The sequence below is a fragment of the Acipenser ruthenus genome, chromosome 16, assembly GCF_902713425.1.
Source record: "Acipenser ruthenus chromosome 16, fAciRut3.2 maternal haplotype, whole genome shotgun sequence".
Lineage (NCBI taxonomy): Eukaryota > Metazoa > Chordata > Actinopteri > Acipenseriformes > Acipenseridae > Acipenser > Acipenser ruthenus.
This window is the reverse complement of record NC_081204.1, coordinates 32917117-32937523: the sequence shown is the minus strand read 5'-3', so window position 1 is coordinate 32937523 and position 20407 is coordinate 32917117. Positions and strand designations below refer to the sequence as shown.

The following is a 20407-nucleotide window of genomic DNA, read 5'->3' as shown; positions in this document are numbered from 1 at the left end:
ATTTGTGGATCCCCGATCCTCCAAATGAGTACTGAGTAACGTTTTAAGCAGTGGTGTACAGTACTAATATTAATGAGATAATGCAGTTTATTTCTCTTAATTATTGACATGAAAAAAGGATCAGGTGGAAGACCCATCTTTGGAGAATGAAAATAAGCACCTTCAAACACCAACTGATGCCAACAGCAGCCTATCAGATTCGAAGGTCACTTCCCCAAAAAGGAGGAAGCGGCGCCCAGCATCAGCCTACAGCATGATGTTAAATTTGCAGTGTCCCATCCCTGAAGAGGGGTCCATTGTGACATCAGAACCCAAGCCTGCTGAGCAAGATAACAGCGTGGGCCTGCAGAACTCTCCAAACATTCCGTCTAAGTTCCAGGCGAAGAGGCCCCTTGTGAGACAGAGACCCCACTCTGTGATAGAGGGCGCTGCCGTGGACCATGCAGACGTTCTACATCCACCCAGAGTAAGACACAATGAACTGTGTTCAACTATCTGCTTACAATTCGGTTTCTAACTCTCTACCCTCATGAAGGAGTAGCTGCCTGTGCTATCGCTTTGTCTTCTGTGCTTTGGTGTGACTTCAATCCCACTAGACTTCACTAACCATAACTAATCTGAAGGTATTGACCTCATTGTTTTTTCATACATATTGACGTACTAAAGATGATACGAGAAATGCAGTATATTTTATTGATCTGATTACAAAGTTTGTTTTCACCTAAAAGAACCGATAGTTGCTTCTTTGCACATACTCTTCAAAGTTGATTGATAAAAAAAGAAGCAATCATGGAGACTCAACTGTCACCGATGATCCTGTCCCTTGTAAACAATCTATTATTATTATTATTATTATTTATTTCTTAGCAGACGCCCTTATCCAGGGCGACTTACAATCGCAAGCAAATACAAATACATTCAAGTGTTACAATACAAGTCATACAATAAGAGCAAGAAATACAATAATTTTTTTTTTCAAGTGTGACAAACCACAATTCAATAATACAGCAGATAATAGTGAAAGTTACATCAGGATATGATTAAATCTAGTGTAATCAGTCAAAGCTGTTGCTCCGTTCCGCCTTTTCTCTTCCCAGAGATCTGCATTTAATCGGCTCTATCATTTGACAATCTCAGATATGCTGTCTTCTGTGTAGATTTTTGAAGCAGCTTTAAGTAGATCTGAAGAGCCATTTACAGCAATCTCATGAGCGACCAAACCCAGCAGCACAAAGTGCAGCTGCTTTGATGGCGTTTTATTCCAGGAAATGAAACTTCTCAATGTGTCGTTCAAAGCAGCCTAAATGCAACCCAGTGAACGTATCCTCATCAGGGGGTTTTGAAGATTGCGGTTTCAATGCAAATGTAACAGGCAATGCTAGGTGATGTACTCCAGAACCGACCCACATCAGTTGGAGACAAGATAATGGGGAATACGTAATCAGGAAGTTCACTAACTTTAACGAAGAGATCAGAGCGATTAAGATGTGCACTGTGATAAGCGAAGCACGCTCCCAAGCATGTGTGACATAAACCATGCCCACGTGGCTGTTTAAATGAAAATCCAACTTGCCCAAGCTATTGTGATCCTGAACCCGCCTACAAAGTTTAGTCACCAAGCCTCACCACACAAACAACCACATAAACACTGGTACAGTGTGCGTAGGATGAAAAGCAGGATGAGACTGCCCGCTGACCCCTGGCAATCTGGGAGCTAGATCTGAATATGCAGCTACTGCACACTCCCAGTTTCATGTTTCTTTACCCTCCTTATTCTACTCCTAAAATCATGCCTGCTTCACATCGCCACTGAAGTGTAAAGAAAAGGTTTCTCATTTGAATTTGTTAATTATATGTGCTACCTTTCTGAACTATGTTGTTCCTACTTTCTCTCTGCAGAATACTAAGTGGCATGAAATTAGACTGCATATAGCTCTGTTACTCACCCTCCAAAGGGAAAATGTATCCGATCTGTCTTACTGCTGCTTCCATTTTATGAAAATGTGTGGCAAATCTATTTCTATACAGTGTCCACTGTGTTTCTATTACCTTCTTTTTTGTTGTTGCTTTGTTGTAGCTTTCTTGAGCCAAATATCTAAAGCAAGCCATGAGTTATTGATGTCAAAATTCTTGTAGATTTCAATAAATTTTAACCCCTTTTTTTTTCACTAATTTTGCGAAGTTCCAATAACATTTTTGTGCTTTCTATTTCTATTTCTATTTAATATCTATCACACTACAAAACCAAAACGCTACCTTCAGAAAGTCTTCCGAATATGTAGCATACTCAAAACATTACTAAGAAATGGGAAACGGACTACTTTGATTTAAAGGCACTGTTTGGCATTCCAGAAGTCTCTTTATATTTGTTTCCCATTCCTCTTGCTGTTTTCCAGCCTGTGTCTCGTCCTCCTGGACTCTGCCCTCAGGACCCCCATTTCGGTGCCGCTGCACTGCAGAGGTGTTGCTCCCTTCCCCTGTCCCAGAGCACTCCCACTGGGCTGGATGAGATGGGGTGGAGGGGACACACGCTGCACAAACCAGGTGAGACAAGATACAGCAGATGTTACTTAATACACCTGCCAACAGGGGGCAGTGTTGACACTAACAGCACAGATTCTCAAAGCTATACTTGCAATACAGTAATCACATTTCTTTTTTTCTGGAATACAATTCTAAAAAAAAAAAAACAGCTTAAGACCACTTACAAGCCCCTAAATGAAATGCTGTTTATTTCTGAATCGAGGGGCCCCCTTCTTACAATGGCTCACTAAACGTCTTGCCACTGCCACACTGTGGAAGTGGTGTTTGTCACTTACTGTAAGACACCCTGTGTCCTGCCTCTTTGGTGCTGCTCTCAGGATAATGTGAGGTAACGGGCTGGACTGCAGGCGGTCTGGGCTGTGATCCCTGGTTTCACATTAGGGTTGCTCTGTCTGGCAGCTGAGGCTCTGCTGGGTACGGAGACCGCGGGGGTGCGTGACAGAGGAGGCGGCGCCACAATCAGGAGAAGACTGCTGAAGCTGGGAGCCGAACAACTTCAAGTTAATAAAGTAAGTGGAAAACAAAACGATACCTTCTTTTGAAGGATCCCATGCCATCTTAAAAACACATTCTACACACTGAATTTAAGATAACATCAGTGTATTACCCTGACAGGACCCCAACAGACACTATTGCTCAGTTGGTTCATACCATATCAGTATAAAAATGTGTTTTGATTGGTATTTAACAGAGATTGAAAATGCATTTAGAATCAGAAACATACCTATGGCATAGAGGTAAGATGACTTCAAAGGGGAGAAAACTGCTCATACTATCTTTGGGGAATATAAACAAAATGTAATGTCAATGAGGTATTTGACTCTAAGGAATTATGCTGTAGTGTCAAACTGAGGGACACTGCAGCTTTAAGTTGCACGCAAGGAAACACATCATAAGGTTGGATAAAACTTGGATTTAATGCAAAGTCACCTAAACTTAATTTATCTCACCCAAGCCCAGATTTTCTGCATTTAATACTGAAAGCTGGGTTACGGTTCAATCCCATTCAAATTTAGAATAAAGAGGGAACAGAAGTGAAATATTTGCCAGCACTTAATTTAAAGTGGCATGATAAAAAGTTTGGGAAGAGAATAGTTATATGACCTTGACATAAATGCTGGTTCTGTGGGGTTGCTGCTGAGAATGCAGGCTTATTTTGCTGTTTACTTTTAAACTTGCTTATAAGCAACATTATTTACATGTTAATTACACATGTAACAGCTTCCTTACAAAACCAAACCCAATGGTATAAGCTATTGGTAGAATGTCTCCACAGCCAATAACCAGTACACGGCCTGATAATCCCTTCCACCATGCTACTGTATCAGGACCACTGGGAAATATTTTAGGTAGTTATGTAGTAGATTTATTTTTGTAATTAAATACGCCTTCACATTGTTACTACACGCATGTATGTGTAATTACCGTGTTATTGCTTTGTAATTACAGTGCTGTTAGAGGCACTTAATATAAAGTTTTTTTGAAGTAGATCTAATGTATATTCAGTCCACACAGAATGAGGAGGAGGAGGTGTCTAATTTAACACTGAAGCTTGATAATCAAACTGATTTTAAATCCAGCTGTTCCTTTGTCAGCGTGTAAATCACAGCAAATGGTCCAAGCACGGTGTGCAGTGTAAAAAGGAGGAAAGCTTCATGCTTGGCTTTCTGTGGAAAGACGAGCATCAGTGGCTTGTCTTAAGGACAGATTGCACTTGTTTCAGCATTAATCTCATTAAACAAACCAACTTAATAAAAGACACGTCAGCAGAAAAAAAAGCTTAAACTGCAAAAGAGAAATGAGGGTGAAAGGTCTACGCTGTGCGTGTGGATGGGATGGCATTAACGGCTGCCTCTGCACATGAATGGACTTCGAAAAGCACGACTTATACAGAGTTAGCAAAGATAATGGTGCAACAAACCGTGTTGCTCTGGGCTGGAGTTTCTTACAGTCTTGTACCTCTTCATTTCTCCTCATTATCTCCTTGCTTTTCACATTATGTGCCAGAACAAGGTGTTTGGGCAGCTGCATTGTGACCTAAAAGTACAAGAACATTTCACTGGCTTCCTTGGTATTTTTTCCTCTGTGTGCTTTTTTTTTTATTATAATGTACTCTACTTATTTTCTTGAGTTATACCAGTGCTGGAAGGCGTCATTTATAACCTCCAACTGCTGTAAGCACCATTAGGAGCACGCTCATTTGGTTCACGGTGACATGTATGAGTTCGGTTTTTGTGTATAGTAAAACTGAACAGGATTCTGGGACACTGCGTTCAAAAAATGATTGCGTTATTATAACACCTAACACTGCATCGAAAAAGATGAAATTTCTCTAAGTATTTATCTCCATTATTTAATCATTTTGCAGAGTACAGACCCCCCTTATTGTTTTCAATTGAATTTGTGATATTCTTCATTCTGATCTGCCCACCTTTAACCAGTGGAGCATAACTGTGTTATACTGTATGCATGCCTATAATCACACTCTTCATAATTAAAACAAAAATGGCTCTGCTCTTGCCCTCACCCCCTGCTATTTATATATACTGTAGCTGCAGTAATGTTCTTCAGCTAGAGTCCCTTGTTAATATAAGAGCTGTCTTTACCTAAAGATGCTTTGGTTCCTTGTGTAATATAATGTAATCATTCACCGAGCTTCAGGAAGCAACTTTTCAAATATTCCCCTGTTATAATCCCACACTGGCTATGTCTAAAATCAATTTTTACAGCAGAATTCCATTGGAATTAAGAATGCGCAGTGAAGCGCTGCAGTGCTGTGGTGTTCTAGATCTTTGAATACGCTGGTTCTAAACACTCAACAGGGATCTTCCTGCTTTCTCCTGAACTGTCATCTCAAACTCTTTGATATGCAGATATGTGACCTACATCATACGCCCCCTTTACAGAGCCCTCAACCTTCCAGAGATGGAAAAGAGGCATCCAAGTGCACTGGCAATTACTGCATTCTAGTGCAAACTGTTTAACCATTCATTATTGTTAGTATTATTATTATTAGTAGTAGTTGTATTAGTATTATTATTAGTATTATTATTCAATGGATACTTTATATATATGTTCCTAATCTTGAATGTAGTACTTGTTTAATTTCCTTTAATGTGAGTTATGTATACTCCTCCATTGTTGTTTTGACTTTGAAGGTTGATAATTATTCCAGCTAAATTTGCTTATGAAAAGACTCCACTCGGCCGATTTAAACGTGACACAGTAAGGAGAATCAGACAGTACACACACCATAGGGTTTTAAACAGAAATGAAGTGGAGTGAAAATGTTGATGGTGTAAAATATCCCTATTAAAAATAGCTTGGATTTTGTGCCTCTCGATTTCCTTGCCTGAATGTGTTCCGCTGTGACCTCACACAAAGCTCCATTCCAGTGTTCTTACAGCCCTTTGATATTTCTCGGAACCTGCAGTGCTGAGTAGAATTCTCAAGATGTATTGATTGTTATGCCAAAATGCATCAACAAAGAGCACAGGTTATTGGCTTAAAAGAACCACTTTTATAGCAGCTGGTAGATTTAATGAAAGCTACGTTGGTCCTGATAATATACGACAGTGATGATTATCAGCGAGTGTCTGTTTTATAAGAAAATCTCCATAAACAGATAGAAGTGTTGCAGCACAGAGAGCTCTAATGATTAAACAGCTAGCAGCTATCGGATGCAATCTACACAAGGGCTTGGTTTTTCTTCACATTATCTCTTGACAGAGCACAAGGAGGCTCCTGACACCAGACACTTACAATGTTAATTTCACCTGCAAGAATAATCACATTAATCAGCAGAACATGAGATGATTAAGACCAGCTGTTTACCGGGAAATAATGTGCATGCTGTGTCATAAGGCTATTCAGACATTCACATTGGTACACAGCTACTATAGAGCAACAGAGAGTTGATGAAAGTTCAGCATTTCATCGGGGGGCTTGGGGGACATCATCATTTGCTTGAGCTCCCATATTACCGAAAGAAGCAGTGAGGTCTATTATTTCCATTATATAAACCCTACTGGTGCCCCCTACAGCTTTGGTGATTTATTGGGATCCTTCGCCACTACATGCAGTTCAAATAGAGTGGAAACAGGTCATATTGGTGCAGGCTTGCAAGTTTATTATAAGGTCTGCCATTGAGTAGATCATTGAAACGGATCCTGAATACCCCGACATGGAAATTGCTTCCATGCTCTGCCCACAATGGAGACCTGCCCCCCTGAAAGCATGCTAACCAGACCTCCTTGACGAATCCCTAGAGGCAGTGTGCTGATCATTGGTGGTGCTAAGGGCTCCCAGCATGCCTGTGTGCACTGACAGGAATTGTGATGCTACAGGACAGATAGGGCCAAGGTCTTCAAGCCTGTTGGGGAATGACAGCGAAATCGCCAGCTAGCAGCGATCTGATTATCTCCCAAATTAATTGAAGTGCAGTTACTGGTAACTGCTCAAAATGATTAACAACATTGGATTTGGTGCATTATAAAACAGTGACACAGTAGTAATAATACAGATCATTTCATTTAGAAACACCTGGTCAAGGTTTTCTGTTTGACCCACAGTGGGTAGATTGGGTGAAGTCATGCTATTGGCTGCTTATTCTTGCGTTTCTAATCTGTAACAATGCAGATCTGTGGCTTTCAGTGATGGCAGCTAAATAAATATCTGTTCGATTAGTGTTTTTTCTAAGCTAGTATGACTCATTTTTCCCTGTCAATTAAATTTGTTTGGAGTTTTTTCTCCACATACAAAGATTTCTTTAAGAAGTCAGCACGTCATTTTGATAACTCCATGTGTATTTTACATTCTCCCCATAATGCCCTTCAAATTTCTTGCATTTAGACAGTAAATGTTTTTGAAATGATCTTCAACTCTGATTAAAGCCTTGCTGGTGCACGCAAGACTGTGGAATTCAACAATGCATTTGAAATACTGTAATGTCTTCAAATTGACATTATCTGAAATAAACTTCAGGAATAGTGAAATATCATCATTTACACGTGAATAGTGAAAGGAATGTTATATTGTTACAGCTGAGGCTCTGAAAATCATTTAAATGATATATAAGGGTCACAATAGTTAATGTTTTTGTTGAGTTTTCCTCCATACTGGAGAGCACAGTTAGGACCTGGGTGTTGTTGTTGCAGGAATTACTGTGTTTGAAACTTTTAAAAGTGCAACGAGTTTATAACACTATCCCATTAGCTCATGTTTGTCATTCGAACAGTGTACAGCGTACTAATCCCGTCTTGCAGTGTAGCATCTAATCATCATGTAACCTGATGTTATTGCTAAACTGCAGTCCACATTTGACCATTCAGGTTGAAAATTCTTTCATAGCTCAATGGAATTTCACTTATTTTTTAATATATCCTGGTATGCTTAAAACACATTAATAACATTGAGGATGACATCATACTTACACTGTTTGCTCTTGATTGACAGGTCATGGTAGGGCATAGCAGAACTGAAGGATTGCACTAAACCAGTTGACACTACTGCATTGTAACCACTGCTTCAATGGTTTAGTTAAGAGGTGTAGTTAAACTGTAGCCTCAGGTATTTTCCCCAGTGCAATACGGCACCAATAGATTTAAACTCTAGCTTTTTGTCTAATGTACTTATGCTCCCTAATGCCGTGCCTATATTAGGAAATAGTTGCATAATACAACTTGTCCCTCTTACTGTGGTGTGCATCACAACAGATAACACAGCAATTTACTTGCGTCATGAATAGAAATGACCTGAGAAACAGTTTGCAGTTAGTCTGTATTACTGTATCATGAGAAATGTGTTAATTGGGGAGGCTATCTGTTACTTGAGATCATTGTGAGGGGTCTCCTAAATTGACACTTTAATTGAAAATGATCTACAGTATGCCTGCATAGTGGGGTACATGGTACCCCTACTTTCTATGAAACAAATTCCCCACCAGTTTATAATAACTGAGGCTATATTCTGTACAGTGCTGCTGATGCAAGCAGCTGGCTCCTCTCATCTTTAGAAGCAGAGGAAATCTAAAAATACTCTCTTGCGTGGATTCTGAATCTGCAGTCACCGACTGCAGCATGCTGAAGGGAATTCTTTGCTTCTGCATAACTGCACAGATTGACCACATTTGCATAACTAAGCACTCTCCTGCCTTCTTCTGTTTATCACAACAACAACAGAAATAAAACAAAATGCATTAAAAACCACAAACGTTTTAAACTTCTGTTATGTTGATTTGAATACCGTTTCGAAAGTGCATTTATTTTTAAGCAGAAAAAAAAGATGAATTTGTTAATTGGGTTACACCACCACTGGTTTTCTCATTTGTTATTCATGGAAGTAAAATCCGCTATGCTTATGAAGCATCCAGAATGTTCACCTTGAGTCTTAATAAGCATTGCTTGTTTTGGTGCTGAAGGATGCTTAGGATAACCTGCATCGACAAAGGCATTCCTATAATTAAGAAAGGCACTGATTAATTGGTTTATGGATCAATTGACAGAGGGATTGGGTGAATACCTTAAACTTTTAATCTTCTGCACATGTTGAAAGGGAGCATTAACATCATACTGTCCCTACAGAAGCAAGAGGACTTTGTATAAAGTGTTTTTGCTGGGATATGATGGTACTCTCCTTACCAGCTCTGCGAGTGGACTTCAATCTGGACCTCAACACTCTCTTTCTTTCACTCCTGTCCCTTTCTCATGCCAGGCTGTATGTACATGTGTGTGTTGGTTTTTGGATGTATGACTGAAGTTCTCTGGGGCTATCTTGAGATGACCAGACTAATTTCCCTTGTGACCTGAGCTGGATTGTAACCCAAGCCTCCATCCAGAGCTGAAAGGCATGAAATGCTAATACATTAGCAAGCAAACATTTTAAGAGGTCTTTGGGTTGTGACAACCACTACATGCTTTTTTCCAACATCTTGCATTTTCTTTGTGGATGTGGAAACAAAGATCAGCAAGGATGCAAGTATATGTTTTAGGCAGACCAAATCTCCTCTCGAATTAACACCAGCAGTCAGCTTTGCCAACGCAGCGTGACTTAAATCTAGACCAGCTGGCAACACAGAGTCTTTATCAGTCACTTGACTCCCTTCCGACTCTATCTACCACCCCTTCTTTCTGCTTTGACATATTCAGGTAGGAAACCAAAATAATTATGTAAAAATATTAAGTACATTTTTTTATGCAAAGGAAAAATAAATTAGATATTTATTAAAGGTTCCTTTTTTTTAATAAATTGCAGGAGCTTCTTGCTCTATTCTACCGGAAGCAGAAGTCCCTCACCGCCAAATAGAAACAACACACTCTTGCATGTGACTTGCATACCCTTCTAACTTTCAATTTTAAAAGTCTTGGTAAAGAATAGAGCATAGAACATGTGCACATTGCATGCAGTATTCAGCCAGATATAGGGATCGCCACCAAAATAAACAAATAGATAAACAATTGCACCAGTATTTTAGGGCCTTTAAAAAAAAAAAAAGAAAAAAGAAAAACACGTATATGTTGTTTGGATATAACTACAGCACTTCAACATTAATGAGAAAATGCAGTTAGGATTTTCAGGGTCTATATGGAATATGGTGTAATCCTGCAGGCTGTTTTCACATGTAAGACAGTTTCTATTTTTAACTTGCTGTCTGTATTAAACCACGCTCTTTTCATGACTCCATTACCCTTTAAAACACTGTCATGTTTTATTTATTTCCTCCTAAGTGCATGGATATTATCGTTTTTTCAGCTTGTTGAATAGACTCCTGTAATGGATCACTAAATGCTACCATCTGGTTCTGGTGGTAGTTCTATATGACAGCAGATTGGGCACAATGGTGGTGTAATCGAAGCATGCTTATTTCCCGTGTAGAATGTGCAAGAGAGGAGGTCACCATTTGGAATATGGGTCTGTTGGGTATTCATTGAGAATGCAACTTTCCTGTATTATTGAAGGTATTACATGCATACCTTAATCAATACCATAGCCCACTAAAGAAAATGATTAAAGCCATCCGAATGGAAACAATGGAAGAGGGCTGCACTACTGTAAAAACCTATGGAATCTGCTGATAAGGGCAGTTAGTCCAAAAGGGTAATTTGAGCTATTTTTCATATATAGCAGTAAACCAAATGACCTTGATATGTAAAACATCTGGGCGCGATTCCTGAGCTGGATTATTAAATCCCAGATATCGAACCAAGTATTTCTTAACTAACTATGGAGAAAGGGATATTCTTTTAAATTTCAATCTGACAGGTGGTATTTTAATAGTTTATTTGGATTTGAATCCTTATACAGAATGATAGCGTACGTATCTGTGGTCGTTTCCCCTCTTCTTTTACTTTATCAGCTTGCTATTCACTGGTTTCTGCATGGTGGGAACTGGAATTTAAATGCCACAGTCAATCTGGCGTTCATACTTCACACCTCTTTCCCTTTTCATTACAGTCAAACAGAAGAGACAGTGATGCATATCACTGTGGCTGCTTTAATAAAACATCTATTATCCATCGTCTTGCCGGTAGGTTTGGACAGTCAGGCATGGCAGCCACAGCAGCCTGCAGTCTGATACATGACCAGCAGTAGACCCAATTTGTGAAACGTTCTACCGATCCATCAATATATGGAACTACCAGAGGCTGATGGGATTCCAGTGGAAGACATTTACAGACTGTGGCTAGTTAACCAGGAACTACTAAATACAGACTAGCGGGCAGTCAGGGGTGACCTCTTTTTTATAGCCTTGTTTTATTATGTCATCTTTTAATCCTCCAGTTGATTTACTGTAAGATTCACAAAGATGCCAGCAGGTGATTAAAACCCCGATGTTGTCCGATATCTCAGTCTTGCCTCGTAATGACTATAGTAGCGCACTTCAGTATTCTGTAGCTAGATATTTCTGTAGAGCTGAATATTGTAATCAAGCCAATTCGATTCATGGAAGTAAGTCAAGGGTTAAATACATCCCTATTTATACATACAACCTTTGTTATCCACAAACAAAATGTCAGATAAATTAAAGCAATCAGTGAAAAGAACTCACAGAAGCATCAACAATTCCATCTGTGGCATCTGCTTTAGTTTGTGCTAATTTGTTTCATTACAGTCAAGCCTTCCACCTTCTCTTCTCACCAGTGGCAGTAAGTAAAGATGAATCTGTCAGAACTGGTATCTCAGATCAAATCCATGTCTTTCTATTAAAAACAAAATCCTAATATAGTTGAGTCTTTATGTAAATTCATCTCTTTCTGGAAATGTGTTCAAGTGCATTTTTGCTATAAACAAAGGGAATTAAAGGCAGATCTGGTGCAGGACTGCGTTCCTGGCCTGTTCCTGGGTATGCATCTCTGTAACTTAGCAACATTTCCAGAGAAAACACAATAACACAGAAAACGACAATGGCCACATGAATAAGAATGCAAAGATAAAAAGCACTGAATGCATCTCTCATCGTATTACTATGACTTGAAAAGGGCAGCTTGTGAATAAAGCGATGGTGATATTCTGAAAACTAGCACCTTGCTGCTTTTTTTGTTGTTGTTGTTCATTTATATGGCAAGATATGTGGCATATATTACATTCACAATACCACTGGTCTGGTCTTCACATTGTACAATTGCTGTTAAGTTGCATATTTGTTTTCCATATACTGCTGTTAAACCCAAATCAGATAATGATCTGGGAGATAGCTCAGGTACGTAGATGACCTGTCTTCAGGAGAGGATTCAGGTAGCTTTTTCTCACTCGTACTCGCAAGTGCGTGTCTTACATATCTTGCCTAACTGTGTGTGTGTGAAGCTGAACTTTGTGAACTCTGCTTGCACTCTTATTTTCCTCACCATATCTAAACACTATCAATTTCTTGGCATGAGTTATAATGTTGTTCCAGACACAGAACATACACAAGGTCAAATGTACCCAATTTATCAATTCCTTGTCCTGGTGTCAAAAACATCTCTCTGTTGATAACAGCATATCTTGCAGCTGTGCTCAGCACAGTGTGCTTTACAATATTCGGTTAACCTTTCTCCAACAGTACCATAATGCCATTTCTCTGCAGTTGTTAAAGGGTTAACGTCTTACACCTCCCAACATTCCATAAAATGGATGTATTCTATTTTGACCCCTCTGAAGTTCCATTCCTAGTTTGACTATAAACTGGAGAAAGTGCTCTGAGAATACTGTATATGTGGCCAATATATCTGTCTAGTATTGAGCAAGATATTGGGAACTGCGTTAGAATGAATCACTCCCACTAGGACTAGGAAGTGAAGTGAGAAGTTTGGAAATTAAAACAAAGTCAATATTGTTGTTTTCATAGCAGCTTTTCCTTTACGTCTTGGGAGAAGGGAATGCAGTTATTGCGTCATTTTCATGACCTTTGGGGTTGTTAAGTGAGAGAGACAGAGAGAGAAAGAAAAAAGAGACCGGGTGGGACTTACAGTGAAATTGGAAGAAAATAGGAGAGTTTTCAGCTGGGGAACGCGTGCTTTGAAATTATTATTATTTTTTCTTCAGTGAAAGAAAATGGGCAAGGGAAACAACTGCAAATAAACGCTACAAGCACAATAAAAGTCTATCTAGTGGAACTAACAATGTATTTCATTGTCTCGTGTACAAAGCTCTTTTCTTCTTCTTCACCTATAACCTTTAATACTTTCAAGGCCTGTTTGGGGGTTTTGTTAGGGGGTAATGTGCTTCTCTCTAGCTTGGTAGTGTACACACACTGGCAGCACACCAGATAGGCATTGGGTGTGAGAGACGAGAGCCAGTGAGTCAGTGAAAATGACATCAGTTATCCAGAGTGAACTCCCCTGTACGTTTTGATTGCAGCTTTGATTTTGTGTAATGGTGCTTGTTTAGGTTTTTACAAGTTCTTGGCTAAGATAAGAGTAATCAGTCACCAGACAAGTCTGTCAGGCCTTCTTCCTGATCAGGAGAAGAGGAATTGGAAGCGGGCCGTGATCAAATTGAGATGGCCTGAGTTACTTCTTCCTGGCAGAAACCTCAATTAGACTCAGAGTTCTGTTCTAATGGTGAGAACAACTGATTTACTTTTCCCTATAATAAATGACTGTGTAGTACCTGGCATAAAGTTTTGTTAACTAGTCTGATTAAGCTGTACTTTGTAGGGGAAGGCAGGGAACCTAGCAACAGGACTGATGTCATTGTAACTCACTCCAAATAGAGCTTACGTGGGTGTTGTAAGAAACACTGTTGAAAAGTCAAGTGATTCATCACAACTCAGGATAAAGTTCTATAAATGAATATTCAAAAACATGTCATCATATATGTGGTATTATTATTATTATTATTATTATTATTATTATTATTATTATTATTATTATTATTATTATTATTATTATTCATTCAGTTCATGGAAAAATAAAGAACTCCACAGTCAGAGCTTGTTAAAAACGATTGTAATTAAGTGACATATAAAAACTATATGTAGGTGCAGATTGCCACTGAAATAAGTCATCATCCAGTGAAAATTGTTCATCATTAAATTAAGAGGGTGTAACACAGTGTTGGCATAGTACTATAATAATAATAACTACTTACAGCGAGGTAATAGAACGTGAACTATGGCTTTGTCTGCAGAACAGAATCTTCCTCTTTATCGTCCAGTTTCTTCCTCTACCTGGAACCCTTTTTTTATTAAGAACCCTTATTTTTGGGGTGCAACGACTCGACTGTATTGAGGTAGGACTCTATTATGTATACGCTCCGTTAGAAAACTGGAAAAATCCATTGAAATAGTGACGATCATGCAAAAAGAATAACGTTAAACACAGTAACATTTCAATGACCCAGTGCTTGTTGTTAAAGCTTTATGAAACATTACCCATGCCTTATTTCCATGTTATTAGAACAACCTATTGCTATTATTAGCATTATTATTGTTTTTCTCCTGCAGTGCCAATCATTTTTATAAATTAAAACAAAAAGATCATCATCAAATAAACTATTTTATACTCTGGAGTCATTTATTTAACGCATTTTATGTTCATATCTGTGGACCCAGGGCCCGAAGGGGATATGCTGCATATGTCAAACAATGATTCATCACATCCTTTATAACACATTTATATATGATATATTGACTGTTTATCTGTACATGTAACCCCCGCTATGATTTTGGGATTCCCACTTCTTGTTTAAATTACACATGGAAGCATAAAAGCAACCGTCTGTTCAACGCTCTCTGGAAATTGCTAATGCATAAACAAGCCGATTTATTAGAACATAAACACATTTATTATAGTTTGCTTTATATGATAATATAGTGGTCTGAGCTCCAAGCAGAACAAATATAAGAATCAGGGTTGCTGCTGTCAGCATGCTTTATGTAGAGTATGAGGGATCAAGACAGTTATTGATTGTGAAGTACCCACTGTCCCTATTCCTGCTTAATCGCTTTATTTGGGCACATATTAAAAGTAAAAAACAAACACCACACACACACAAACAAAGATGCATGAGCACCAATTTTGCAATCTGTGTGTAAAGATAAAGCTACGGAATGAGCTCTGAGAAGATCTCTGTTGTAGAATATGCTTTTGTTTCTTAACTGAGTTTAGTGGGTCTCCTCTCAACCACTGCATTTTTAGAAAGGCAATGGAATGCTCCTTGCTTGGGTGGAAGAAATGTTCGGACCACTTTACACTAAAGCAAGGGAGGTGATAGTTTCATACAAATAAAATACACAACACGGAAGTGCTACTGCCTTTCTAAACGTTTCCCACAGTAAAAGCACAGCAAAGTGTAATAAAGCATTGGGAAAGCATAGGTAAGCATTGTAAAGCACAGAGACGTAAACATCTACAACCATTGTAAACTATGGTAAATGCATGGTATAACAATGGGAAAACTGCAAAAATAAAATTCTCAGAAAACATTTTAAAGAAACCTGACAAAACAATTAAAAAATATGCATTCGCAGCGAGGTTTGTGTGTGGGGAAAGAAAAACACTGAAATGTAATGATCAATTACAATGCACGTGCATAAAAAACCAATAGCGACAAAAAGTAAGGAGAAATCACTTTAAGTTGTTTTGATACGTCCATCCCCAGTAAGAAGTTTCAATATAGGGGATAATCTCAATTATTTCTGAATGGTTTTGAAATATATTTCAAGAGTTCAGTTGAATAGCCACTACACATTAATCAGAAACCCAAGGGATCAGATTGGTAATATGAGGTGCTTTTTATATAACTTTACATAAAGTAGCCTCTTAATTACTCCATTCCTCCCTGTTCGGTTTCATACCCAATTAAAAATGTCCTTTTTAGGTTTTCAGGAGTACTAGATGAATACTTAATCACAGGCCTCAGTGTAATGTACAGGATTAATTACAACATTATTAGCATCCTCCTGGGTTACTCTACATATCATGCCCAAGTTAAAAAATGTGAGCTTTTTTATTATTAATAGCGCCATGGTAACAAAATACGGTGGCCTAGTAGGGTCTTTTTTTTCATTATTTTTTCAATGTCAATGATTTGATCAATATTGAATAGAGTGGGTTTCACAGTGGGTGAGTGGGCTTTTTTTTAGTGCTTTGACGTAGTGTAAATTGAACCTGTATCAATATGAACAGTTAAATGTGGGTTGGGAGTATAATTTAACATACATGAAAGGTTAAGCCTTATTTATTTTTTTGTACGTGTGTTTCATGAAAGCTAAGCAGAGAGAGTGCACTGCTTTAAAAGTAGTTGCTGCATGCTGCACAAATTCAGAGACACAGGCAGATTACTGATTAGCAATTAGCTGGCTTTCGAGAGCGGCATTTCTATACATTTCATGTTTTGATATACCAGCGAGGCTGCAGGGTGAAAATGGAGCTATCCCATCATGCTTTCACCTTCTATTAACACATTTGCATTTTGCTACAAGATTCCTGATGGTTTTATTTCTGTTCAAGTATTTCAAATAAAGGGGCATAGTGCCAGTACATTGTTGTTAAAGCTATGGTAATGTTGTTTTATAGGTCAATAGCCATTTAAAGACAAGTGTAATGTAATCAGATGGTATAACGCTTTGGATATAAGTTTATCATAGTAAAAGTGTCATATAGTGTATAACATGGCAAACCAGGATAGACTATGGTAAAACGAAAAGGCAAAACTATGGAAATAACATACCAAAATACCACGGTAAACTTTTATAAGGGTTTTACTGGTGAAAAAGCATTTGGGGGAGATTTGATTTACATATCTATTCGGGTGATTTCATCATCAATAGTTTATTGACTGAACAAAAATGAATATTCCAGACGCTATTCCTACACAGTTTATTGCTTGTGTTTATGCTTCCAAAAAACATTTATTTGGAGGTTAAACTCTCCAGTGGCTAAACAGTTCCCAGTCATGGCAATTTGAAATCTCTCTCTCTCTCTCTCTCTCTCTCTCTCTCTCTCTCTTGGACGCTGGGATATGTTACAGCTTTGAAGATGTGTCAGTGCTTTCACTGTGTCAAATCCTGAGAGATGACCACCTTTCCCCCTGTGAATTATCTGTCACAGTATATATATATATATATACACACACACACAATTATGCAATATACCTTCATAAACAGTGGCTACATGTCTGAGGCAACATGCAGAAGATGAGAAGAAGCTGTGAGGAAAGCCCTTAGAATTATATGATGATAATAATAACACATGTAATTTATACAACACAAAAAAAATGTGTGCTTATTGTCATCACAGGCACACAATAATCACTGTGCTGCGAGCATCCAGTGAACTTCCCATTCCTATTAAAGACATAACAGGTTTTGACAGATTAATTTTGATGTGATTTGTATTCATGAATGCATTAGATTCTTCGAGATTTAGAATTGCAGATGTAACCTTTGGTGTTTAAATGCCACACTGGAGATGCAGTAGAATTATGAATATATAAAAAAAGTAAAAAAGATAAAACAAATAGCAAAAAATACATGTTGAACCCAAATACTTTGTGTTAAGTTATATATGACTATATATGTATATATACACATACATAGGCAAATGAAACAGAGAGGCAAATACAAATGCTGTTTTTTTTTTTTTTTTAAATAGTATTGGGAGGAATGCACATTGGGGATTTGATGTGACTAGGGAGCACCAACTCTGATCCTAATATAAAATTCTAAATCTTTTTGTTAATTTCAGTATGTTTGTATTCCTTATTGGGACACCTTCCACAGCAGGGAGGAGGTACCTTGCACATGGGAAGGATCCCTCAGTTTTATGGACCAATGCATGTGGTTCATATAAATACACATTTGTTTGTATTATTTTGTGGTATTGATTTGGCAATTATAGGGTCAATTCCCTGCAGGGTTGGTCAATCACCGATCCAAACTGGTTTCCATGGAGACAGCCAGGTGAAGGCAATTGTCAGTCCTCAATTGAGAAATGCCTGTCTGCCTCTGTATAAAAGAAGAGGCTGCTCACCAGACAAGGTATGAGGCATGCTTGTATAATAGGATACAAAAATGAAAGGGAAGCATTTTTCTTCAAGAACCTTTTTGTTTTGTTTTGTATCAAGTATTTATTTTGTTTTGTCTCCGAACAATAAAAGTGCGCAGACCTGCGTCTTCTCCGGTTTCTTAATATCTAAAGATGATTGCGTATATAATCCTAACCCTAACCCTATCCCTAACTCTAGCCATAACCCTTTTCTGATACAGTTGTGTACTTAGGTATATCACGCCTGCATTACATCAAAAAAGATAGCTTTATACCTTGATCTTGCATCCTTGTTCTGTAGTGCAATAGAACTGTCAGTACAGCTCGCTATGTCTTAACATTCAGGAAGCCCTTAGATAAATCGAGATATATACAGCATCTCTGTGGAAATTCCCTTGAATGTCGCCATCAGAAATATAGAAATAAATAAAGCAGCATAAAGAGACTTTTCTGATTGAATATACACCTAATTTGCTGCTAAATAGGTCTCTCAATGAAGACGTGCTTTATTTTTAACCAGTAGCTATTTTCCATTAATCATGCCTACTTTTTTCATGTTTGAAAAATCCCACATCGTTACACAGAATTCGACAAGGATTAGGAGAAACCTCAGTGGAGACGGTGCTTGTGTAATGACATGTGGCAATAGCCTTGATGGATGGAACTGCTACAGTTTGCAAAGCAATTCAGCAGGCATTGTTGCACTGAGAGCTGTTTTGCTATAAAAGACGTTCCACAGAAAGTTAATATTGATAGCATTAGCCTGTCCACACTCTCTCCCGCTCTCCATTGACGGTCTATGATCTGACTGTATGGAAGAAATTTAACATGCCGGAATGAGACCGCTTCTGGGTCAGACACCTTCAGTGTGACTCATTCACAAGAAAAACAGTACAAAAAATAAACCAACAAACAAACAAACAAACAACAACAAAAACATGAGGGCCATATTGTATTTGAAGGCAATTTGCCTTGTTTGCTGACTGTTAAAAAATGTTGTTCATCTTTTGCTTATAAACAATGAAAAAAATATGGCTGTCCTTAAAAATGCCTTTTGTTATTTCACTGATATGATTGACTCAGTGTTGGAAATCATTACAATACTACAGTTTAGCTTTTTGGTATTTCACATTGTTATTGTTATCTATTGTAATGTACCACCAACCTTCATTCCACTGTAGTATATATATATATATATATATATATATATATATATATATATATATATATATATATATATATATAGTTATTGGGTTGAACTGCCGTTATTGTTACTGCTGTTTCATAACAGCCATTCGTTTACTCTCTCAACCTTCCGACTTCAGAAAAACCAGCAAGTGAAGCTAAGGGTTTGTTTTTTTTGTTTTTTTTACTTCCAGGCTAATCGTCTGATAGTTGTCATAGCAACAGCAACATGACCAAATGCAGACCTTGACCCAAAGGTCATGGTTGGCACCTGCAGATTATATAATGGTGTTTTTACTGCAGGAGACTGTGGGAGGGGCTAAGACAGGATCTTCTTCACAAGGCTTGGTGTCACTAAAGGAACAGAATGTAAGAAAGAGAGCTGCCGGTAACGTTGTTAGCATCATAAACATTGCACTCCATAAGTACTGAAACCATGTGGATTCAGAAGCTCCGTCAATTAATTAGCTGTCCGAATGCTCTGTTACTAGTTGCCCTGCGCATCCCCCAATTTATTTTTTTTTTTTCTGAAGACGCTCATCAAAAACTGCTGCCTATATTTTTGGATGAGAAACTATATGTTTTGTAAAGTTACATTTTACAACACTTTTTAAAATATATTAAATACAGACAGCTGATGTTAACGAATGGTAAAGTGTACTATAGAGCTAGGTACATTTTTTAAATAAAATAAGCAAAAGATAAAAAGGCAACTATATGCTGACTGTACATTTCTGACATTGAAGTGTAGCATTGTCTTGACACTATAAGTAACCCTTAAGTACATCTTTGTAAAATTGTTTTGGAAAGGTATTAACAAATTAATTTATTATTTTTTTTTCGTTTTTCAATATATACACTGATAGCGGTATAGCCTACAATACAACATGAAGCAAGAAAGTATTGAATAGGCTACTGATGTAGGCTTGCTCAAAATATATACATTTCAGAACCATCAGCTGTGTTCATAAATTGCTACAGACCTTGACATTGCATTAAAACAATATGCAGATTTAAGCTTATGGAATCGACATTATTTTCACATTTTGACACGTGATTGAGTTCCTTGATTTAAACAGATGGATAGAATATATAATAATTGTATTAAATGAGGTGTAGATGCATGCTGCCTGTGTGAACTGCATACCAAGGACTCAACATTGGATATGTTATGTTGGCTATAGCTAGATAATACAGTTATAAAATAGTGT

The 20407-nt window shown here is 37.9% G+C and overlaps 1 protein-coding gene across 2 annotated transcripts in view; it reads left to right on the top strand.

The window, feature by feature from the left end:
• The window catches only part of LOC117412252 (rho guanine nucleotide exchange factor 9), a 74164-nt gene that overhangs the window by 10391 nt on the left and 43366 nt on the right, over nt 1-20407 (top strand). For both annotated transcript variants that reach the window (XM_058989498.1, XM_058989497.1), the window contains exons 3-5: nt 119-466; nt 2397-2544; nt 2944-3053. In XM_058989498.1, coding sequence (XP_058845481.1) covers nt 119-466; nt 2397-2544; nt 2944-3053 — 606 coding nt within the window. The remainder of the gene's footprint in view (nt 1-118; nt 467-2396; nt 2545-2943; nt 3054-20407) is intronic.